Source organism: Rhamphochromis longiceps, linkage group LG19, assembly GCF_057381845.1.
Source record: "Rhamphochromis longiceps isolate RC_006_pf linkage group LG19, R_longiceps_female_GT1.1, whole genome shotgun sequence".
Classification (NCBI taxonomy): Eukaryota; Metazoa; Chordata; class Actinopteri; order Cichliformes; family Cichlidae; genus Rhamphochromis; species Rhamphochromis longiceps.
Genome location: NC_140575.1, coordinates 2,410,760 through 2,436,284, shown reverse-complemented (window position 1 = coordinate 2,436,284; position 25,525 = coordinate 2,410,760). Strand labels below are relative to the sequence as shown.

Sequence of the window (25,525 nt, the reverse complement as noted above, 5' to 3'; positions counted from 1 at the left end):
AGTGAATATTTTAATATACTATAAATAATTTGCAAATCATTGTACTGTGTTTTTATTTAGATTTTTCAGCCTTTCCCAATGTTTTCAGGAGGAAATATAGTGGCATCATCTGTTTTATCAAAATTATTTTTATTGCATGTGCGATAAAATGATTTTGGCTTGATATATCAGTTTACCTTACTTTCTTTAGGAAAAAACTGTATCTTATAAAACGACTCAACTAAATATGATTTAAGTAATTTGCATTTAGCACAATTTAGCATGACAAAATGTAATGGATTACATCTGAGGACCGGAGAGTTTGTTAAATGTGGTTAGTAAGTAGGGATGGGTATCGTTTAGGTTTTATCCGATACCGGTGCTTAAACAGTGCTCGAATCGGTGCTTAAACAATGGAAAAAACACAAACTTTGTCTAAAAACCTCTCATGTTTAGCTGTTTCCCTCTTTTTCTTTGGTCATTTTAGCCTTTTTAGTCAGGGTGAAGGGAGTATCTGCCATCAAACAAGAAGACAGCCGCATGTAGCTATGATGGTGTTTGCTAGTTCACCTTACATGCATTAATGTAATAACGTGGTTAGCCTACTCAACGTAAATTACACTCGAACAACATTAAGCTACTCATGCAGAGAAGAACGGCTGCTGCTGCATCATCATCCTCATCATTTCTGCTACACTGGCAGGGCTAGGGGCCAGGACTCTCCTCTTCGGATTCTTGGGAGATGTTGCTAACTCCGGGTCTGATAACAGGCACCACACCCGCACTCAAGCTATCAAATACGGCGCATTTCTCGGCTTTTAACAAAACGCTATACATCGCTAGGTGTTTCATCAGATTCGAGGTGTTACCTCCTTTGCACAGTATCACCTTAAAGCACTTGTTGCAGGGTGCTGAGTCTGCATCGTTTGCTGTGAAGTACAGCCAGACTTTGACCGCTTCGCCTTGGGCATTTTTAATCTGTAGCTCTGCTCTAAAAGAACGTACATACCTGGGCCCGCCTACTACGCTTGCAAAGGTAAAATGATTGGCTAGAATCTAAAGTGTGTGACGTCTCAGGGGAAAAAAAGCACCGAAATAAAGCACCGAAATGTGCGCTGCTTTTTGGTCTGGTTACTACCGTTTATGTCAGAACCGGTGCCATCATGGCACCGGATACCGGTACCCATCCCTATTAGTAAGTGGATCATTTCTCTCCATTGACAGAAATCACCTTTGAGGACACATTATTAACGGTATCTTCTATGTATATGCGTCAAACAGCACCTACCTGCTCTTGTTGCAGAAATAACTTGTTCTTCAGTTTGTTAAACAAAGATAGATAAGTCATGCATTTTTACTTCCTTTGGAACTTAGAGCAGGATTCAAAGATAAATGTGCATCACTTTTGACTGATTTATTAGAAACCGATATGCCAAGTCATGATCATTGATTTGAGATGAGGTGTTGTGAGTCCAGGTGTGTCAAATGCATTGCACTGTCTTAATAAAACGTTGCCCTCTAACGTGTCTACATGTGTGTCTCTAACCCCAGGAGATGAGTTAGTCGTCAAAATACTTGAGGATCCATTAGTGCACCCCTCTGTAGCTCCTTGTACACCCTTCATTCCCACTCCCTCAACCCACCACCCACTCCTCACCATTTTGAGACCACCAAAGAGTCCCTGTCCAAGGCCACTGAGGCGGGGCTACCTTGCTTGTCGGACCGAGGCAGCGATGATTGTGATGATGATGGCTTGGTGATATCGGGGTATGGCTCTGGGAAAGCGTTCAAGTCTAAGCTGCCACCCTACTGATGATGAAGATTTTTACTCAACCTTCTTCTTGGTAACAGATAAGACCTTGTCCACGTCAGGCTTTCAAGGTGACTACAAAGCAAATGCAACCAAGACTTTTATACGTAACAAACCTTCCATCTCCAGACGCAGTAGGACTACCACTATCGCCATAGCACGAACCGCCGACCAGAGCCGCACCACCACCACCTCTGCCTCCACCGCAACCCTCCAAACAGCCAGCTGGCAAAACGAATAACCGCGAGCTAAAACCCCGGCCCGACCTAGCGTTGCTTCCATTGCCCACATCCTTTGAGGTAGACAGCACCAAGCTGAGGGGCCCATTAATAACCTCCCCAATGTTCCGTAATATACCCACAGCACTTCCCACAGAGCCAGGCGTCAGGCGAGTTCCAGGGCCCTCGGAAGTGGTCCGCGAATCTAGCAGCACCACCGGGATGGTCATCGGAATAGTGGCGGCCGCTGCCCTGTGCATCCTCATCCTTCTATATGCCATGTATAAGTACAGGAACAGGGATGAAGGCTCCTACCAGGTGGACGAGAGCAGGAACTACATAACCAACTCGGCTGTGCAGAGCAATGGCGCTGTCATGAAGGACAAACAGCAAAGCTTGAAAGGCAGCAACAAGAGACAGAAAAACAAGGATAAGGAGTATTATGTGTGACTGTGAGACTTTCGTGTACACGAGAGAGCGAAGAAAGAGAGCACTAAGAGAACTTTTACTTATCAGTTTCCTCGTGAGGAGCTATGACAAATGATGGTATAATATGGAACTTGAAAATTCTTATACTGTGCTGAGTAGTTGAACTGATGATATGTACTGTAACATAAAGCACACTTACTATTAAGCAAAAGCTTAATGACAAGGTTAAATAGCAACTTTAGAGACCTTACTCTTCTATCTGGTCAGAGACATTATTGGTAGAGAAATACTTCACAGCATCATTCTCCTAAGTGACTTTTAGAGCTACGTGATCCTTGGCATTAAACAATTTTTTGTGAAATTGTTAATTACAAAAGGCTCATAAAATTACACCTTTTCAGCATGTAAACAACATAGTGCTTAACAAGAGGGGGTCAGGCACACAATGGTTGTAAAAATAAAGGACTCTTGTATCAAAATATTACCAATTTTTATGGTTTATAAATAAGTGCTGTGTCTTAACTATTTTTGCTCCAGGCTAATGAGAAACCAACAAAAGAACAGCAAGAAAAGAAAATGATTTCTGTGTATAAACTAATGGAGAGGGCATACCTCAGAACACAATTATTCTCATTGTCTGGCTGACACAGTGAAGCTTTGTGGAGAGAGCTTGCCAGTTCTCTCGGTAAGAAACACGTGATTGTAAAATGCATGCCATCCTGATTCATATGGTATAGCACAAGTCCAGTATGCAGTGTTCGACTTGGACCACGTTCTCTTTAATGCACAAGCCAAAACGTCATCATTAGATTGGGACTTGCCCTGAGCCCCTGAAAACTGCTGAAAAATCTGCAAAAGAAAAAGGTCTAATATCGACGCATAGCTAGTGGTGGTCTTCTCTCTTTGCAAAATTGTGTGTTGGTTCATTGCGTATCATTCTCTTTTTTATGGAGGTGTCAGGAAGAAGACAAATGCAGTACTACAACACTGTTAACAAATGTGTATACAGAAATAAATCTAATGTTGAAAGTGTGAATTCTATCTGCTATCGCAGTCAACTGTGTCAAAAAAGAAGAAATTTGTTTACATATTTTATTACATGCTATCTGTTGTACTTTGTAGGTAGTAAATTGTACATATACCATGACAGTTGTAATTTTTAGTACCACTATTGTACAGACTAAACACATGGTTTATCAACAGATTTCATGAGAAATTTATTAACTGTTATTAATTTACATGGAGAAAGACTCTAACGAGAATGTGAAGAATCATATTGCTATTCATAAAGAATAAAATGTATTGTTAGCCTAGAAATCTAAAAAGAGATGTTTCTAAAGTTGCATGAATATTTAATTACTGTCCGACAAATACAACGTGCCCTTTCTTCTGTACCATGACTTTCTTGTTCTGGGTGACAGTACTGATTTGTTTAGTTTCATTTTAAGTTTTTTGGAGAGAACAACATCAGATTTATGACAAAGAGACAACAAAAGAATGGGCCTTCAAAGTTTGGAAAGACAAATTCTGTGGGACCATAAATCATTGCTCAATTGTCCTTTTATGTTTCCATTACCTGTCATTGTCATTAAGTCACCAGGTGCAGTCTTTTTCTTAGAAATCACATTTTTGTCACAATTGTTACTTTTCATAACCTTTTTCCATCAGTTTGATAACAAATAAAACTTTTTTTCTTCAGACGTTATACTGTACTCGTTGGGTAAATATGGTTAGTCTTCACTGTCGTTAGTCTTCACTAAAATACTGTACCGTTTTGACATTTACCACAAATCTCATCACAGAATCAGGCATACTATTTCTTAGAGGAAAACAGTTTAAAAACTATAAAAACTTTTAGCTTTTCTCCTCAAATGAAAGCTGAAGGCTCTGCCTCTACTTTCAAATGTCTTACGAACCACAAGTAAACTGTTCTGTGGGGCTAATACAGCACTATTCCTCTTAGACAAGGCCTTGTATGGGTGATGTACACGCTCTCTTTCTAGTCCCTGTCAGTACTCTTGCTGCAGCATTTTGGATCAGCTGAAGGCTTTTCAGGGAGTTTTTAGGACTTCCTGATAATAATGAATTACAGTCGTCCAGCCTGGAAGTAATAAATGCATGAACTAGTTTTTCAGCGTCACTCTGAGACAGGATATTTCTAATTTTAGAGATGTTGTGCAAATGGAAGAAAGCAGTCTTACATATTTGTTTAATATGTGCATTGAAGGACATGTCCTGGTCAAAAATGACTCCAAGGTTCCTCACAGTGTTACTGGAGGCCAAGGTAATGCCATCCAGAGTAAGAATCTGGTTAGATACCATATTTCTAAGGTTTTCAGGGCCGAGTACAATAACCTCAGTTTGATCTGAATCAAGAAGCAGAAAGTTAGCGGCCATCCAGGTCTTTATGTCTTTAAGACATTCCTGCAGTTTAACTCATTGGTGTGTGTTATCTGGCTTCATGGACAGATAGAGCTGGGTGTCATCTGCATAGCAGTGTAAATGTATGCTATGTCTTCTAATGATGCTGCCTAAGGGAAGCATGTATAGTGTAAACAGAATTGGTCCTAGCACTGAACCCTGTGGAACTCCATAATTAACCTCAGTGTGTGAAGAGGACTCTCCATTTACATGCACAAACTGGAGTCTATTAGATAGATATGATACAAACCACTGCAGCACAGTACCTGTAATACCTACAGCATGTTCTAATCGCTCTAATAGGATATTATGGTCGACAGTATCGAACGCTGCACTGAGGTCTAGCAGGACAAGCACAGAGATGAGTCCACTGTCAATAAGCATTTAACATTCTTCTGACGAATAGGAAATTAGAACTGAGACTGAGGTTGTGAAAGTGCCTGGCAAAATAAGGAGACAACGCATTTTGAGCATTCTATGTGAATCATCATCTATGTTGTATATTTGTTTTGGTTTTTTGTTTGTTTCATTTCTTTGACACTGAAATTGTCATGACAACAATGCTGAAAGAAGTTACTGGCATCGAAAAAATTTTTTATTCATGTCATTTTTGTCTGTAATTTTCTTTTTTTGACAAGGAATCTATCTTTAATTTTTCTATTAGCTAAAATTAACACCTTCTGGTTACCTCTAAAAAACCCACAGTTTAACTGATCATTAGTGATGACACTAAACCTTTAACTGTATGCTTACCAAATCATTTTTGCAGTTCTCCTCTGAAAAACTTATAATTATCAGTACAGGCCCCAGGAGACCGTGAGACAGGTACACAGTACAATATCCACATGTTGTAGACATATGAGCCTTTGGAAAATTACAACCCAGTAAGTCTCAAGGCGGGCCCGCTAAAGGTGATCAGCCCTCGATGTGCTGACAGATACTCAACTGTGGCTTTAGGTCGAATCATATTCAACTCACAGAAAACTCCATATTTATTATTTCATGGTGTCTTCAGTGTTGCAGGTTAATCACTGTTTTGAGGGTGAAACTTCTTGGAGATATCGTTGGAGAATAGGTCGCTTGTTTTTAACATTTTACCTGTTTAACCTTAACATTGGGTATGCAGTGCAGCATGGGGGCAAAACCCGTCACATTTATTAAGTCCTAACAACTTCTTTGTGAGATTAAGCAGAGTTTTGTGTTCACGCTGTGATCAGTTTTCTGTTACTCCCGTCTCACTGCTCTTTGTGGATTCAAGCAAGTGAATTGAACAAGATGTAACCACATGTTACATGAGTTTATGACTGATTTCCGAGAGCATAAAGGTACTACCAGAGGTAACATTTGGATCATCTTGGTCTTTACCTTAAGTATAAATTGATTTCTGTTATCCGTGATGTAACTTAATATTGACCATGAACGCCACAGCCTGCTCCTGCTCCAGTCCCATCACAGTACATCGCTGTGCATTTCACCACAGTAATGCAAACTAACCACTTTAGCTTGCAGTAAATGTCCTGTCCTGTCTTTCTTCATCTCTCACTGTTGCACTTTTTTTTCGAGCAGCATTAAACATTGGCTAACACATACTTTTTGTGCCAAACTGGCTGCATTTGTTGAGATGTTTGAAAAGTTACATTTGAAATTACCTGACGCTCTAAAAAAAATGTTACTCTGCTTATGTTTGCTCTTATTTTGTAGTACTAGCTAAATGCTGAAATACTCCGACTTCAAATTTATTTATATCTGCACCTCAGGGGGAAGAACAAAGGGTGCATTGGACGTGTAAGCTAGCTGTGGGATGTCATTACTTTCTTATTTACAGAGGATGTATCTCAGTGCTATCACTGGAAGGGCTGCTAAGCTGCAGCACATGAAAAATTAATTCAATAGTAGTATGCATTCACCTGCCTATCAGATTTAATTGCTCATTACCTGAATGTGTTGGAAGGCTGTTCCAGATTGTGCCGGTCCACTTTAACCTCTGCTTTTATGGAAATACAACATGCTAACAGTCATATTTTTAAGAAATGCATTCTTCATTATAAGAGAAAGCTAAGGTATTTCTAAATCATTGCTATACTTGAGGCCTTCATCAGCTTCCGTTACTATAAATGAAGAGTCTGAGGTTGAGGTCCAGGGAGGGTACTTGAGAGGGAGAGGACTGTCAGTGCTCACTCTCTACTGCTTATCCAAAGCGTAGTATCTACTAGAGTGAGGTGGATAGCTGCAAGAACAACAAGGACTGGGTCTAGCAGTGAACAGAACTGCCATGGGACAAGGCAGGTAAGTTCTATAGTCAACCAGAGACCAGATGAAAACCAAGCAGAACATATGAAGGCAAACATCAAACAAGAGGAGGCAATTTACCACCATGCTGGAGGAAACAATCCACGGAGAATCACTGCCAGAGCCAGTCCTTAAGACTTGATCGAGCTACAAAGAGTTGGTACAACAAACGTTATCTATCCTCTTTGGCTGAACCAGGACATCATTTTTCAACCAAAATCGCTTCTGATAAAAACTTGGTGGATTTGATGGATTGTACAAAACCACAGTAGGTCGAGATGCTTCTAACGTGCCTGTCAAAGATGGCTTTGTGTCGTGTTCAATAGAATACCAATAGAAATAGCTGCCACAACGACCCAATGAGGAGCAGGTGAGTTAATCAGCTGATTTTTGACAGGTGGGTAACTAATAAGGATGTGGGAACGTTTGTAAACAAACACGTGTGCAACAACACAGACATGAGGGAGAAAAAGCAAGAAAACAAGAGAAGACCCGGGACCATGAAAGCCTGAATCTTAATCTAAAACTATGAGTCGTATACAACCACATTCTTTTAGCAGTGTGCCCATAAATGTGTCCAATATATAAACACAATATGTCCTGTATATAATCAGTATATATTCATTTGGACTTCTATGACATTATATGTAAGCTTCGTCAGAATATTTGGGTCACTATAGATACAATGAAATGAGAAAAGAAAATAAGGAGATGCTACTAAATAATACTGAATAAGTGAAGCTGAACAAACAGGATCATTAATATTTGATTCAACCAGGATGTGCTTTAATAGATGTGAGTGTACACACAGAAGCTCACTGTAAGCAGTTAGTCTTGACTGCAGCTTTTGTCACACGCTGTTCCAACAGCTGTTACAAACTGTTCCAACTTCTGCAATCTGGTAGAAGGTTCCGCATCTTCCGGGCAAGGACAGAGAGACTCAAGAGGAGCTCCTATCCCCAAGCCATCCGTGCCCTAAACACACACACCCGCCCTCTCACATCATCTATAATTGACTGAGTCAGGACTCTTCCAGACACTAAACCAAGGCACAATGTACATTTCAATTCCTTTAATTTTAAATATGTTTATATTGTCTATCCTGTAAAATAGTCAGATATCTATTCATATTAATGTACAGAATTCACCTGCTTGCTGCTACTACTGCACATTCACCCAGTGTATATACTATATATATATATATATATGCAACCTGTGCACTGCCTGGATTGATTACAAGAAGGCCTATGACTCAATGCCCCACAGCTGGATACTGGAATGCCTAGAATTGTACAAGATCAATGGGACCCTAAGAGCCTTCATCAGGAACTCAATGGGGATGTGGCGTACAACACTAGAGGCCAACTCCAAGCCCATAGCACAAGTTACCATCAAGTGCGGGATCTACCAAGGAGATGCTCTGTCCCCACTGCTGTTCTGCATAGGCCTGAACCCCCTCAGTGAGATCATTAACAAGACTGGCTACGGATACCGACTACGGAACGGAGCAGTTGTCAGCCACCTCCTGTACATGGATGACATCAAGCTGTATGCCAAGAGTGAACGAGACATCGATTCACTGATCCACACTACCAGGCTATACAGCAATGACATTGGAATGTCGTTCGGACTGGAGAAGTGTAGTCGGATGGTAACAAAGAGAGGGAAGGTAGTCAGAACTGAGGGGATTGAACTACCAGAAGGCAACATTGCAGACATAGAGGACAGTTACAAGTACCTGGGGATCCCGCAGGCAAATGGGAACCATGAAGAGGCCGCTAGAAAGGCTGCAACCACCAAGTACCTGCAGAGGGTCAGGCAAGTCCTGAGGAGTCAGCTGAATGGTAAGAACAAGATCCGGGCCATCAACACATACGCCCTGCCCGTGATCAGGTACCCTGCTGGGGTAATAGGCTGGCCAAAGGAGGAGATAGAAGCCACTGACATAAAGACAAGAAAGCTCCTGACCATGCATGGAGGGTTTCACCCCAAGTCCAGCACCCTGAGGCTGTACGCTAAGCGGAAGGAAGGGGGCCGGGGACTGGTGAGTGTCAGCACCACAGTCCAGGATGAGACAAGGAACATCCAAGAATACATTGGGAAGATGGCCCCAACTGACCGAGTGCTCAGTGAATACCTCAGGCAGCAGAAACCCAAGAAAGAGGAGGGAGACGAGGAACCATCATGGAAGGACAGGCCCCTGCACGGTATGTACCACCGGCAGATAGAGGAGGTGGCTGATATCCAGAAATCCTACCAGTGGCTGGACAAAGCTGGACTGAAAGACAGCACAGAGGCACTAATCATGGCAGCACAAGAACAAGCTCTGAGTACAAGATCCATAGAGGCTGGGGTCTATCACACCAGGCAAGACCCCAGGTGCAGGCTGTGTAAAGATGCCCCAGAGACAATCCAGCACATAACAGCAGGGTGCAAGATGCTAGCAGGCAAGGCATACATGGAACGCCATAACCAAGTGGCCGGCATAGTGTACAGGAACATCTGTGCCGAGTATAACCTAGAAGTCCCGAGGTCAAAATGGGAGATGCCCCCAAGGGTGGTGGAGAATGACCGAGCTAAGATCCTGTGGAACTTCCAGATACAGACGGACAAAATGGTGGTGGCTAACCAACCGGACATAGTGGTGGTAGACAAACAGAAGAAGACGGCCGTAGTGATCGATGTAGCGGTTCCGAATGACAGCAATATCAGGAAGAAGGAACACGAGAAGCTGGAGAAATACCAAGGGCTCAGAGAAGAGCTCGAGAGGATGTGGAGGGTGAAGGTAACGGTGGTCCCCGTGGTAATCGGAGCACTAGGTGCGGTGACTCCCAAGCTAGGCGAGTGGCTCCAGCAGATCCCGGGAATAACATCGGAGATCTCTGTCCAGAAGAGCGCAGTCCTGGGAACAGCTAAGATACTGCGCAGGACCCTCAAGCTCCCAGGCCTCTGGTAGAGGACCCGAGCTTGAAGGATAAACCGCCCGCAGGGGCGTGCTGGGTGTGTTTTTTTATATATATATATATATATATATATATATATAATGTTTTTCCTCTACACCCCCCCAATTTTTTTGCACATGTCGAGGAGCGTGTCAGGCTACATTTCACTGTGTGTTATACTTGTATAACTATGCATGTGACAAATAAAGAACCTTGACCTTGACCTTGACGCCTAGAGCCCGGTCTTTGAAGTCTTTGACATTTATCCAAACATGCTAACAACATTCTTAAAAGGCCCAAACAATGTGTGCTTGTCAGGTTTGTATGTTCACCACACAAGCTTTAAGTGAATCAAGAGCAGAAACAACCAAACTCCTAATTCTTGACACCTGGCTGTGCTCATCTATAGGTGTAAAACATCCTTTATAAGAAATAAACTTCTGTCAGATGGTGAAATGACAAAGATTAAGAAAATGTTCTTATCAAACAAAAATAAAACAACCAGGTTTGTACATGACCCCACTTGACCTCATGGTGTCAGTGTTGTACCTGACCTACAAAACCAGAACTGCAGTATGTGGTGGAGCAGCTGTTATATGAAAGCATTTCTTATAATTATTACTTTAGGCTGCTGACGACAGCTGTACAAATGAAGCTGTACTTTTGATGTTGAGAGGGACTCATTATCATCAGAAGAGAATATTAGAGGTTGATTTGCACACAGTGTTTTGAAGAACGTGGATCAATGACTTCTCAAGATTGTGCTTTAGTAGATCAGGTGAGTGTCCGCAAGATTTCACCTCATTTTGCAAACCTGCTGCATGTTACCAACATATCACACATCTACTTTTTAGTTTTAGTTAATACGTTTGCTAAGATTCCTCAATAAATTAGGAAATAGAAGTTTGAAAAAAATCCCCTCTGTCTAACAACTTTCTTGGTGTGTGGACTTTTTAAATGGCTCCTGCAGTTATTTATCTGCATGGCCAGCTTCACAGTACGAGTTCATAATTCATATTTATTTTTGGAGAGTAAAAAAAAGTCCCACTGAAAGTAAATAAAACATTATAAAATGTCCTTTCTGGATTTCTGGAAAAGGAGAATTTCGATCCACCCCTGGGACAGACTGGCGACCCGTCCAGGGTGTAGCCTGTCTGGGACATGCTCCCCACCCCCCGACCCTGACGAGGATAAGAGGAAAGTGATGGATGCATCTTCGATCCCTGGATGTAAACTACTCTATTTTTTGAAGTTTTGCAGTAAACACATTATACTGTTTATTTGAAATGCTGAAGCAAAGGACTTTTTTGTGCACTGGGTGCAGAGACAACATATAAAAGAATTCCACACAAACACATTCATGTTTATTTTCCACTTATTTTTCCTTCGACATATAAAAATATACATTACGCTTCAAATAATGGCAAAGTACAGTAAAGAGAATGGAAAATAGAGCTATTGATATCAGTCATTGAGACATTAGCAAAGTGACAATGAAAACAGATGCTTTGGATCTGCGTCACGTTGACCAGGTGCTGCTCTCTATCCAACCAGAGACTGAGCTGTGGACTCTTTCGTCAAAGGTTTTCATTTGCACACCTTTGTCACTGTGACCAGAACAAAGCATCTGTTCGAAGGAGCTTTCATTTGAAAAGAATCACCCGAACAGCTACTGAACTTCCACTGTTCATATTTTGAGAAATATGAATTTAAATCTGAAATTACATCTACATTTAGCTGTTAAATATGCATTTACAAATGAAATCTTCATGAAATGAATTCTTCACAAGACATGAGAGAGAGAGCTGTATGCAGGAGAGATCTGACTCTAAAACAAAACATTTGTGCTAATGTGAAGAAATTGTATTTTATCAATGAATATTTGAAAAGATATTAATTAAAAAACAAAAACAGAGCTCTTCTGTTAGTTAGGGGGTGTACTTTTGACCGAAGGTGCAGATCACTTGATAGTTCATGAACAAAGCTTAGGTGACTGATTTGTTTATAGGCACACACAGCTAAAGGCTCCCAGTGCATCTCCCCTGTTGTCAGAGTAATAGCTGGATAACAGTCATTTTATCCACGTTTGTAATGTGCTCAAAGTCTGATGCATTTCCATTAATACTGCCAGTTATTTATTTAACTTCAAATGAAATGCTCAACCAAAAGTTGATCACCCTTTTAAGCCTTTTCTCAGAGTGTTTAAAGGAAGTGACATAGATGCAACAGCAGGTCTATTAACATCCACAGAGCCACCAATGAGAAGTATGGGGCTAGGGTTAGGTTTACTAGTACCGCTTTATTGAACTGTTCATCTTTATTACATATCTAAATGGATATCTTATAACAAAGAGCCAAAAGCAAAGACTTGGTTTGAAAGGTAATGACTTCCAGTTACATGTGAAATTGTGAATGTTGAGCATGTAGCTAGATGCAACCTAACCTTAACCCACAGCAGTTTACTCGTGGCATAAGAGTTTAACCAAACCATCACTTTACAAGACTTGGCCAAACCATCGAACATTCAGTACACAACATTCGGAAAGATACACGCTTCACTTACTGACAATAAATTTTGCACTTGGTAATACCCATCATCCCCCTGAGCGTCTGCCTAGAGTTTTCCATGCAGTCCAGCCCACGGAACCTCCTGGAAAAAGATCTGGTCATAAAGTCAACAAAAGTGCTTCTTCCTTTGCAAACCATGCAAATCAACTTTAAATGTGATTTTTACAAGGCTCACTTCAGTCTGTGTCTACATGCAAAGTACATGTGCAGTCGTGATCCGATGCTTTGAACAATAATCTGTGTATGTACTTATTCACTGTGCCTACACGTCATATTTTGGATTGCGTTCAGTGCTCATTATCAAATTAGATTTACTAGATTTAATGTGGCTGTTATCTCAAGGTTTTCAAAGCAGTTGACTCACAGTCTTCTAGAGATTCAGTCTCAATAACACATTCATCAGGTGAGATGTAATAACATTTTTACCAAACTAAGAAATACTAAAACTCAGCATCTTTCCTCTCTGTGTGTAGCTGGAATAACGTCATCCCAGCTACTGCTGTTGTTGTTTCACTGCTCTTGTCAGCTGTCTGGGGACGGGAGGGTCGCATGTCTGATCTGCTGACAGTAAGTAATTCGGACAAAATCTGAAATAAATACGCACGTTTATGCACAATATTTGTATGGAAAAGACTTGACTTTAGTTCAGGAGGTAAGGCTTGAGGTGAGGAGGGTGAGGTTGACTTGATTAAGATGCTGGTTGAGTTGTCTCTTGCCTTTGCCCTTTCCCCCCCTTTTTTGGTAAAAGGGACCCTTTGTTACAGCTTTATGGTAAAGAATACCATCACAACACATTCTTACAAAACCAAATAATCTCTGTTTTCAAAATTTTAAAAAGGCACTTTTAATCCTCCTACCGTCTACCATAACTCTGTTCCAGCCACTGGCGCACATCCTTCAGATTGTAAAAAAATGGCCCTTTGCCCCCCAGGTAAGCAATCTTTTTTTGTTGCACTATACACACCCGTTCGTTGGACACACCGTAAGCCACATTAGCATTATTGTCCATGCAGTCAGCAACTAGTTGACACTGCGGCGGCAAAGAAAAGTGCTCAGTGAGTTGACGTGCCGCTCCCATCCTTTCCTCCAGGTTCTGGTGTTTCCGGAAACTGAAGGAGCAAGAACCCATGGGAGGGGCCACCCAGCCATCAGATGGATGAGCCTCATCAATGTACACTAACAGGAAATCAGCCACATCGCTGAAGTCTTCCACTAACTGCCGGAAAGCCGGCAGGTGGCTGATGAAGGGGGGTCAGGTGGCTGAGCCAAAGTTGACCACCAGGGGGCGATCTGATGACTCAAAATCCAGAAGTCTGCACTCACCCCCATTTTGGATTCTGATGGTGCTGCTCCACCGAGGGCCATCAGGTACCTTCACCACTTTGGAATTGGGTGCCTCACAGCCAAGTTTCACCTAAAGAGGTAAAATAGAGACGAACACTTAATGTAGACTGTGTGCACATGAAGAAGGAGAACTGGGATTTGCATTTCTGCTGTTTTGGCATATTGGGCCTGGTGTAGTTTAACTGTTGCTATTGCAAAGCATCTGGCATTGTGCTGGAATTTCAGTATGGGGTTGATTTAGATTTGACAGTATGTTATAATTATGTCTACAACACACACACACACACACACACACACCCACATACATATACACATATATATATATATATATATATCTGCCTATGATTAGGCATTTCTGCATTGGTATTGAAAATAGGAGGCTGTGATTTAAAACAAGTCAAAGAGTCGACTTTGCACCCACTGGCCTGTAAGAAAGAAAATTACAGAAGTAATTTTGAGTAAATACAACTAAATAAGCTAATATACACAAATAAAGAAAAATGCGGAGTGCCCGGTACGAGTTCCCGGCCCAAGTGGAGGAGTTTAAGTATCTCGGGGTCTTGTTCGCGAGTGATGGGAGAAGGGAGCCGGAGATCGTCAGACGGATTGGTGCAGCGGCTGCAGTGATGTGGACGCTGCACCTCTGCTGTGGTGAAGAGAGAGCTGAGTGTAAAAGCGAAGCTCTCAATTTACCGGTCGATCTACGTCCCTACCCTCACCTATGGCCACGAGCTGTGGGTAGTGACCGAAAGAACGAGATCGCGGATACAAGCGGCGGAAATGAGCTTCCTCCGAAGGGTGGCTGGCCTCTCCCTTAGAGATAGGGTGAGAAGTTCGGCCATCCGGGAGGGGCTCAGAGTAGAGCTGCTGCTGCTCCACATCGAAAGGAGCCAGCTGAGGTGTTCCAGGCATGTCCCACTGGGAGGAGGCCCCGGGGCAGACCCAGGACACGCTGGAGAGATTATATCTCTCGGCTGGCTGGGAACGCCTTGGTATTCCCCCGGATAAGCTGGAGGAGGTGGCTGGGGAGAGGGAGGTCTGGGCTTCTTTGCTTAGGCTGCTGCCCCGTGACCCGGCCCCAGGTAAGCGGATGAAGATGGATGGATGGATAAAGAAAGATGAATAAATAAACACTTTAAAACTGCTGAGTAAGTGAACAAAGAAAATTAAAATAGGAATTTGGTGATTCCAATTCCATTATTGATATTGCCTATTGATTCTCATTGGCTTTGCTTTGAGAGTTCCTCCCATCTGTCAGTAGCAAATCAACATTCGTGCAGATTAATCGCCTGCTGTGAGCTCATTTCCCACTTTGTTGTGACCAGTGTTGGGGTTGTAACTCAAAAAAAGTAATGTATTACACAGAACACTTTTCTCAAAATGAATCCAGTATGTCCAGTGTTGAGTAAGTTACTTAAAATTAGTAACTTAGTTACATTACTAGTTACTTCTATCAAAAGTAACTCAGTTACTTCAAGTTACTCGTTACTTTCAAAGTAACTAGTTACTAGGGAAAGTAACTTTGGTTTTACTCAGAATTCTCTTGTTAATGTGTTGCTTCCATAACTTTGCCAGTCTTCCAGCTTGCTTACTTACCACAGTGCACTGTGCCACCTACCAATAGAAAGGAAAAGATAATGTGCATATTTCCACGAGAGAAGTCCCACGCCTGGACCGTCGTTGACCGCCGCCATGATTCTAGCCTATGTCACAGCGTCATGTGCGCCTTTTACATCCAACACAAAAACTGCAGTCGTGGTGCTTTGATTGTACTCAGAACTCAGAAATTCTGCCTTCTGAATAGGAAGATGTAGGTAACACCAGACTGCAGCTGAGCTGCATACAGGGCTGGACTGGGACAAAAAATTGGCCCGGGCGTTTTGACTAGAGACTGGCCCACCATTATATCAAATATCATAAAGCCTTTGAATGAAAACAAACACTGTTGTGACAGTGATGTACACTGTTCTGATGGTATATATTAGAGCTGGGCGATATGAGATTTTTTCATATCACGATATGTTTTTTTCATTTCAGGCGATAACGATATATATCACGATATAAGCCAAATAACTATATTTGTAAGATTTAAATGTGCCGTTGCTCACAAGTAAAATGTGAAATAATCAGCAGCTTGTTTTGATTTAAATATTTATTTCCCATAATAAGTTCAACAGGGTAGATGTACTTAAGGAACATGAGACTTTTTCAGATAAATAAAGGCAAATATTGCAAACTACACAAAAGGCAGCCGCTAAAGCGTTTAAGTTTCAAAATAGAACAAACGAAACAGACTAAACTGTCAATTCCACTTAGAAACAAAATATTAATTCTAAAAATAAATCTTAGTTTGTTTTACAGAAGAACAGACAAAACTGACTAACTTTTGTCAATATCAAATAAACTGAGAACTAAAAGGAAATTCTCAATCTCTCCTTGTTGTATAGCTGAGCTTTTCAAACAGTTTTAACAGTTACTTTAGTCTGACAAAAGCCGAATGACGAATTAGCGCTTCCAGTCAGAGACTGAGGCTACGTCCACACGTACACGGGTATTTTTGAAAACGGAGATTTTCCGTTTTCGTTTTAAAAAATAATCCCGTCCACACATAAAGGCAGAAATGAAGGAAAACGCTGCTATGAACATGCCAAAGCAGCAGGTGGCGCTAGATTCCTAACCGTGCAGAAATGTTGGCCAATCAGAAGTCTAGAAGCCTCGGTGGGAAAAAGTAAACAAAGCTGGGGCATAGAAGCAGAACCGAGTCGTATGTGTGGAGGGACAGTAACTGTGTGTATATGTAAGCTTTTAAACACTGCAGAGAGTAGAATTAACAGTATTGTAGAAATTCATTTCACCGAAACAATAACGTGGCGCACAGTGTGACGCATGCACCAGTTTATTGTATTTCCAGACTTGCTTTCGGCACAATTTACAGTGCACGCTACTCTGTTTTTTGTCAGACTTGAAATAGCCGAAATACCTTCACACTACGGAACTTCTCTGGCTCTTCCGTTCGACAATCTCTCCGGCATTGGAACCATCATCTGTTTTCTCTTCGGTCACGCTCGGTTGATTTTTCTAGTCGGCACACTCATTTCCTCCATTACCCGCTGGCTGCTTCCCAAACAAACACACGTGCGGCTTGGCACTTGTGCTGTACGTAACAAGTCACGCGACGTGACGCTGCGGCTGTGATTGGTTCGGCTCTGCGCTACTTAATTTGGATTGGCTGACCTTTTTTTTTCTTTTTTTTTTTAAGAGGACAAGAGCGGCGAGGTCTATCGCGATAGCTTAATTTCTCTATCGAGTAAAAGTTATATCGCGATACATATCGTTATCGTTCTATCGCCCAGCTCTAGTATATATGCATCAATCTATCAATCGTTTGTTGTAAGATTCAGATAATTATTTAATAACAGCGAGACATTTTAAATGAGAATAAGAAAGAAAAGTATGTCTTTGTGCCCCCCTCTCCCTGTTAATGCCCTACCTGCCCCCCCCGGCAACACTTTGCTAGACCCGCCCCTGCACAGTTACCAGCTGTCAGCTACTTAGAAAAGGATCCTGGTGTTATTTGTCTCTCAGAAACAGTTCATAACTTCAACTCATCCATGTCACCTAAAAGGTAAACCTGTTTCTCCATCACAGCTCTGATGATCCAGTAAGGACATCTCCTGGTTTCATCTTCATGTTTCCCTCTCACCACATATCCAAACCAACATCATGACCAGCAGCTTTACAGCTGTGGCTCCAGCAAACATCAGCTGATACTAGAAATTAATATTAAATAAATTCTAACAACAGCTGATCAAGCTTAAACGTGCTGCTGTTGTTTAGCGCGACAACCGCTGGTTTCCTCTTTCTAGTGCAAAGTGGGCGATAAACAAACGAGAGAGAAAAGACAATCAGCTGATCATTGATCAGTTTCATGATTGAAGTAGCAACAGGAGAGGGAGGGGAGAGGATGAGAGGAGAAGAGGCAGCTGTGCAGCAAAGACACAGAATAACTGCAGCTTTGTGCCTTTTTCATTGTAGCTGAAGTCCGGGACAAACTGTTCCTTTTCACCTCAATAAGAAACGCGTAATATTTTCTCTGAATACCAGACGATTCTGTTTTTTACCGGATGGTTGGAAACTCTACTAACGAACCTTATGAATAAAATAAAGTAACATCATAGCACCACCCAGCTGTATAGAAACTCCGTCATGCTAGCTAGCACGCAGTACAAAAAAGTCAGCACAACGAAAATAAACTCCACCTAAACTTGGTTCATATCTGACCCAGAGAGACTGCAGGTCATAACTTCTTACCTGAAGTTCAGTTCACACTTGGACCGGCGGCCGCCTCAGGTCTCTTTTCCTTCTGCCTCCCCTTTCCCTCATCCACCTGCTGGCCTCCACCACTTGCTAATGTTACTGAATCTGTGGAAGCTCCGCGATGCCACCACATGAAGTAACGAGTAACGAGCCTATCTAAATCCCAGTAACGAGTAACGCGTTCCTGGTTTTGGCATAATAACTAGTTACCGTGCTCGTTACCACAATAATAACGTAGTTAAGGTAACGCGTTACTTAATAATTAAAGTTGACGATTGTACCGCATTTTGATCCGGGACGTAATCTGCATGAAAACAAGCGCTCACTCTTCCTGCTCAACAAATGACAAGGGCGGAGCCTTATACCACGTGATACAGAAGCCAGCTTGCTGCTAAAATTAGCAGGAAAAAAACAACGGAGAGCACGTGAGAGATGACGAAGCTGTAAAGGCCAAGAAAGTGACAGGAGAAAATCAGTCCCGGTCAACCACCCAAACATCAATAACGGGAACCTTATACAGCGCTTCCCTATACCCGTCGACCTCCCGCAGGCACAAAGAAATCACGGAGGCCATCACTTATCACCTGACCAAAGATATGGCTCCATCAACACTGTGCAAAATGAGGGATTTGGGAAAATGATCAACACCCTAGACAAATGCTACACAGTGCCGTCCCGCAACTATTTTTCTATTGTTGCACTACCTGCTCTATACACGCAGCGTCGAGCAACGGTGGAGACGGAATTTCAAGCAGGACAACATTTTGCTGCAACAACAAAACGTGAGACATTTGTTGTTTTATGTTTATTTATTGTTATGAGAGAATCATGATCTCAATTCTAAGCCAAAAAATCGTGATTCTCATTTTATGCAAAATCGTGCAGCCCTACTAAGCAGTTTGTTATACTGTCATCAAGCTAAAATACATATGTGGACTTTTTTAAGTTGCTTGAAGACGTTTCACCTCTCATCCGAGAAGCTTCTTCAGTTCTGAAGAAGCTTCTCTGAAGAGCTCCTTGGACCACGTGCACTATGCCGACCCCGATCCCTGCGTGCTGCACACCACATTCTCTCCAAGTTTGGCCTGTCAGTTTTTACGTAATAACATTGAAAGAAACATGTAGGCAGACAGATAGACAGACTGTGATGTTTACGTACTGGGTTCTTGCTTTGGCACAGGAAAAGTACTTTTTTTGTCTTTACTGCAGGAACGAACCATGCGGCATATCTGCCAAGAACTGCTTGGAGGTAAAACAGGCTTCGAGGTCTTATAGTGGGCCTTTGGCAGTTACAAGATGGAAAATGTGGGTACGGAGACAGACCCAAAGTTAATCTCTTGTGACATATTTCCCAGAATGAATACTGCCAATAGGAACTCCTCAATCATGACGTTCAGGCTGGAGCTGTCGTGCTGTGCAGTATCCACATGTACGTTTTATTAATTCCTTATTCGTAAGATTTAAAGGAGATTCCTGAACATTTTACAGTTCACAGAAACGCTGACAGATGCCAGTCAGGCGTAGACTGCGTAATCGTAAACGAAGGCCTGAAAGGAAAACTGCACACAGCCGTGGTACCTGGATGTGCCACAGCTGTGCGGAGGCTTAACAGAACATGTTAATCCCCAGAGATTTGTCAGTGGCTTCTTTTTTAACTAATAGCACAGTGGACGCATAGAGGAACCTGGGTCCTCGCTAAGCCTCTGTCATACTTTACATTACAATAGCACAATAAGTTGTACACTTTGAAAAGTGCACAGTTCATTTCAGATACAACGTTTTTTTGATGTGTGCTAACATGAGAAGGGGCCCCTACATACCCACAGGCCCAGGCTGTTGTGCTAAAAGAGTGGGTCCAAGGCACAAAGCCAAGGGACACACACTATAGTCCGGCTATCACACACACACACACTTGTGTATAGACATATAGACATATACGAATAGTTAATACAGTAACTAATGATTTTCCAGCAGAACTTTTTTGCTAAACCAGTTTTAGACAAGAGCTGTTGTTATAGTGTGAGCTTATTAATAACTGTAATATAAATTAATATGCAGAGAACTTCTTATATAATCAAAGACTCCCACTCTGCGGTTTCTCGTTCCACAGGAGGCACTGGTGAGACACTGGGCACTATGGAGTCCCCCCCAAAAAACAAACAAACAACAAAACAAAACAAAAACACAATTTGTGGGTAAAATATTTGTCTTCTGGTAATTTTGTCTGATCAGAGCAGCTGAACGACAGATGTTGTTTCATTTTGCAGGTTGTGATGTATCCACATATCTCTGTAGTATAAACGCCACAGTATCACCAGGACGTAACAAAATCAGCTTTTTGAAACATTAGCAGCGAATTTGTAGCAGCAGCCTCCTGACAGCAGAAAGTTACACAGCTGTGAGGACGGGGGCCATCTGCTGCACCTCCACATGAACTGCAACCAGTTTCTATCCAACGCGATTAACGTGATAACCTGTATTTGCTCTGATAATACTCGTGTTACACAGTATTGTAGTGATAAAACATTAACTATTTGGCCACGCGATTCTGTAACGCTTCTCGTTCTGGCCAGCCCTTTGTGTAAACTGTATTGTTCCGCGCGCACGCACACACACGCACAGCTCCAAACGCGAAAAACAAGTTCTGCTCCATCTGCGCGAAGACAATGAAAAACCAAGTTTTCCGAGGGCGTGCCGCAAACGTTCGTGCACACGGCCGTGTAGGCAGGTGAGCGAGCAGACGCTAAGAAACACTTCCTGTCTTTTACACCACTTTGGAGTGCACTTGAATGACGTCACTGCATCGAGGCACTCGAAGCACTTAGACCCTACCCAAATAAAAAGTTTACCTGCTTGTAGGCGTCCAGGAGGAAGCTGTTCCAGATGGAGCGCAGTCCCGCCGAGGTCAGCATGCGGCGCCACTCTCCGCAGCCGGCGGACCGAGAGCTGAGCAGCGAAACGACGCGCTTCAGCAGAACCACCGAGTCGTACAGGGCAAGGAAGAGGCAGTTGGAAAAGAAACCGGGTAGTATCTGGAGTGTCACGAGCAGATCCTCGCCCGCCGTTCCCATCTTCCGTTTGTGCGTTTACACGACCGCTGGCCAATTCCTCCACCACAGCTCTTATCTGCTCAGCTCATAGTTTGGGCTCTGTTTCGTGCACTGCGCCAGAGTCGGTGCGCAGAACGAGAAAAGTGTTTGGAATGCGTCTCGCAAAGCGTCTCTGTTCATCAGCTCGACAATCCCTTGGCGCGCTGTCGCTCTTTTTGAAAGAAGGAACATTGTAGTTAATATTAAGCCTCGCGGCTTATCTCTGCGGCAAGATTCTGACGTCAGAAATAGAGCAATCGCTGTCTCCTCCTCCTCCTTCCTCTCCCCCGCAGCTTCGTGCGTAGCGGCTGCACTAAGCTGCAGATCGACGCTTTCACTGTTTTTACCATGTTACATCGACTAAATATGAAATGTTTATACTTTCCATACTCTTCCAGAGTATTCCAGTGATCCGGTTGTGACTATGCTTTAAAGAAGTGGGAACTTTTTTTACTCAATATGTGGGTACTCTGCATTTACTCATTACTTATTATTAATCTCTCTTCTTAATCTGCTGCTCTCTTTTTTGTCTCGTCTTCCTCCAGCCAGTCTGGTTCTGCCAGAGATTTCTTCCTGTCAAAAGGGAGTTTTCCTTCCCACTGTTGCCAAGGGCTTGCTGACTGTCTGTATTATTGTGGGGTCTTTACCTTACAGCAGAAAGTGCCCTGTTGATATGATTTGGTGCTATATAAATACAATTTAAATAATGTTCTAATGTCTGTGTACCCATTCACAATCACACTGTTGCATTTCATAAGCTGGTTTCTGAAAACATAAAGACATTTTTGCATTAGCGATGCAGCCTCTAACCATGCAACAGTTTGATGTGTGCCAGAAGCGTAACGGTCAGGATCACACTGTCATAGTTCATAAACTGTTTAAAAAAGAAACAAACAAACACATCTAAATATTTTCTGTCGTTCTATCTATGCTGCCACAAGCTACAGTCAAGATAACGCCCACATCTAAGCTCTGTAACACAGCAACACCCATATAACATGTAACCTTAACGGTTAAATCTGCTGTAATGGTGGCATACCAGTAAAACCGCTGCGGTCACACAACAGATTTTTCAAAATGTGATTGAAAGTGATGTTTTTGCTTCTTCCTCTAACTTTTATCCAAGACATGCATTGTTGGCTGCACAATCTCATCTCCTTGTTGCTGCTTCCAAGCTGGAAAGGACAAAAATCTCACCACATTCCCAAAGGGGCTTTTCTCCAGTTTTATGCATGACTGTTTCATTTTAGAACTGAGCAACTCACCATTGTTCATTTCAAACCGCAAAGTAACCTCTATGTCTGTTTCTTTATAAATGTGGGCTTGCATTGCAATCGTGACTCCACAATCCTGAGCTCTTATGGAAAAAACTTCCTCCCTCTTGTTTGAGACATTGTTTCAGTTTATTATGGTTTTTGAGCATTTCAGTCAGGCTGAGTCATTGCCTTTGACAGGGCATTGCAACACCTTAATTCTTTTGAATAACTCGCATGTCTGCTTTCAATCCTACTGTTTGATCCAGTTTCAGCCAAGTTTTATCAAACTTACCCTGTGAAAAAATTAGTTTGCAAAACCACAGTCAGATTTATGAAACGTGTGTACGGCCTATCTTGTTCACCACCACACGCAAGTTAGTAATAATGTTAGTAAATCGGAGTTATTCTGAGGCAACAGTCTTGTGCAAACAGTTTCCATATTATCTGCATACTGCCGGACCCCAGTTTCTCTGTATAAGGAGATACATTTACCTCCCGGTGGAGACAGAAAAAGACAGAAGCCTGCACCTCGACAGCAAAAGATAATGTTAAAGTCTGACTGTAGTCTGTGTCTGAGGCCCAAGGAGGAAGCCAGAAGAGGCACAGCTTTCCAAAAATGACAGTCTAAATAAATAAATACAAAGTGATGTGGACGTGAATATCATTTCAACACGTGTCAGTTTGGAATCAAAGTTGATAAAGTGAAAAATACTAACAGACTACAAGAAAAAGAAGAATACAGGTGGAGGACAAGGCACACGTGATCTGTCAACCTTGGATGAGAAACTCACTACAAAAAACATCCAGACTCTCCAGCATCCACAGGAGAGTGCCAAGACGTTACACTGTGAGTGATAACACAAGTATTTTGTAAACAACGATAACGTTTCAGATGTACCATGTTCACCTATTGTCACGAGCTTTGGTTGGTGATGGAAAGCAGGAGATCGCAGATACAAACAGCGGATTTGAGCTTCCTCTGTAGGGTGGCTGTGTTCTCCCTTAGCGGTACCATTTTGCTTTATTTGCATGAAAAGTGCAAAAAGAGAAAACTTGATTTACTGATTAGGCCGATTTACTCACCTTGCTCATGTGTAATCTATGAATTCTTTAGTCTGCTTAAGGCTGAAGGTTTTCCTCAGTTGCCACCAGGTCATTGCTTCACCTGTGGAAACATCTCAGGTTCAGTAGCTTTGCTGTCAATTTCATGTTTGGTCTTTCCTGGATTATTTCTTTGTGCTTCTGTGCAGGCTGCTTAGCGTAAAGGAGGCCTTCCAAGCTACTGTGTTTGTGTAGTGAGTCCCTGTGATCCAGCCTGCCTCAGCCCTGCTCGCTAGCCTCCATTCAATCTACTCATTTTTTTCTACCTTGATTCCAAACTTGTTTAATAAACTCTGTAAACTCTGATTGGTCTGCGTCCTGCCAGTGAGTCATCGCAAACTTGGTGTCATGACAGTTAACAGTCAAAAATCCTTGAATGTGGTCAAATTAACCAAAAAGACAAAACAATAAGAGTGGGTCAAATTTTCTCCACAGCCATGTAAAAAAACAAAAATCATTGCCAGTTATTACCAATGCTTCGTTGGCATTCTCGCCATTCGTTACCAAAGGGTGCGCAACAAATTACCATTTTTACAGGGCAATTACTTTCATACATTGGGCCAGGTAGGTTTGGATAGCCATTTTCCCTTAATAATGCAATCATGCTCGAAAACAGCTAATTTATTTATTTATTGTCTAATATTAAAAATAATTTGATAATGTTAAAAGTATAGAAAATTTGCAAAAACATAGCAAAAATAAGGAAAAAATCTAAGTAGATAGATCCGAGCAAGGAGTATAGCCCTGCACACTTGAGAATTTCCCCTGCTAATTAAATATTGTTATGGTTTGGTTCTGGCAGGACCCAAAGAATAGATTTGGAGCAAAGTTCTACTGAAAAATTAAGAATTCTCAGCAAACAGGTAACTGGGAGTTACAATTTACCTCAGCTCAGAAGGAATCACAATGGCTCTGCCTGAGAAGAGAGTTTAATTTAGCAAACATCCAACAGGTAGGTATTGTAGTGTTTAGTTGTAGATTAACCTGATTTTGTCTTACTTAATGAGAGGTCAGCTGAGCATGGAGAAAGTACACAGTCAGCAAGAGAGTTCCAGACAGCTGACAGGTGGAGAGTGGGTAGGCAGGTTATGAACAGGCAAGTGAATGTTCTTGCTGCAGCAGGTAGCTGAGTTAAAGGAGGCATCCAAAGGCTACATGTAAGTGACGTTCCAAACAGACATGTTCCAAGTGAGGTTTTCAAGTGAAAAACTGCAAGAGCAATACAAGAATGCAAGAAGAAACACAAGGTGAGTATCAAGGGAGACCAGAAGCACAGCAAAAGGAGCCAGCATGTCACTACTTCACATGCAGGTTTGGATTTTTTTCCCCCTTTAATAATAAATACCTTCATTTAGAAACTGCATTTTGTGTTTACTCGTGTTATCTTTGTCTAATATTTAAATTGATTTTATCAAAAACATTTAGTGCGATAAACATACAAAAAAGGGGGAAATCAAAAAGGGGGCAAACACTTTTTCACACCACTATATTTAACATGGAAGCTTCTCACGTAGTGGTAGTAAGACAGACATTCTTAGGTGGTGGAGAACAGGGTTGCAATGACAGGAAGTGGCAAGACAGAATCAAATGAGAAATTAGTTTTTTTCTGGAATGTAAAAACAAATTTGAATTGCTACCTTAACGTGGTGGAGGGGTTTGTGTGTCCGGGGGCTTTTGGTCATGGGTGAGAGACCAGACAAAAAAATCCCTATGAGCAGAAGATCGAGGGAATAGTTCACCCTGCCTGAGGTTGAGAGATACC

General features: G+C 42.1%; 2 protein-coding genes and 1 long non-coding RNA gene across 3 annotated transcripts in view; 2 read left to right on the top strand and 1 right to left on the bottom strand.

Annotated features, from left to right (window-relative positions):
* nrxn3a (neurexin 3a) overlaps positions 1-4,072 on the top strand; it is a 205,153-nt gene extending 201,081 nt beyond the window's left edge. Inside the window, 4 exon segments of the mRNA XM_085390811.1 lie at positions 1,531-1,638; positions 1,641-1,783; positions 1,785-1,997; positions 1,999-4,072. Of these exon segments, the coding sequence (XP_085246937.1) occupies positions 1,531-1,638; positions 1,641-1,783; positions 1,785-1,997; positions 1,999-2,457 (923 nt within the window). The 3' untranslated portion in view covers positions 2,458-4,072.
* A 7,364-nt stretch (positions 4,073-11,436) lies between these two features.
* Positions 11,437-21,391, bottom strand: dio2 (iodothyronine deiodinase 2). Its single transcript, XM_085391477.1, has 2 exons — positions 21,167-21,391; positions 11,437-14,070 (listed from the first exon to the last, which is right to left on the bottom strand). Exons 1-2 carry the CDS (start codon positions 21,386-21,388, stop codon positions 13,510-13,512), a joined length of 783 nt encoding a protein of 260 aa, XP_085247603.1. The 5' UTR covers positions 21,389-21,391; the 3' UTR covers positions 11,437-13,509.
* LOC146646001 (uncharacterized) lies at positions 20,966-23,738 on the top strand. The gene is made up of 2 exons (XR_014908784.1): positions 20,966-21,045; positions 21,177-23,738. It is a non-coding gene; the product is annotated as an uncharacterized LOC146646001 (long non-coding RNA).
* Positions 23,739-25,525: the final 1,787 nt, after the last annotated feature.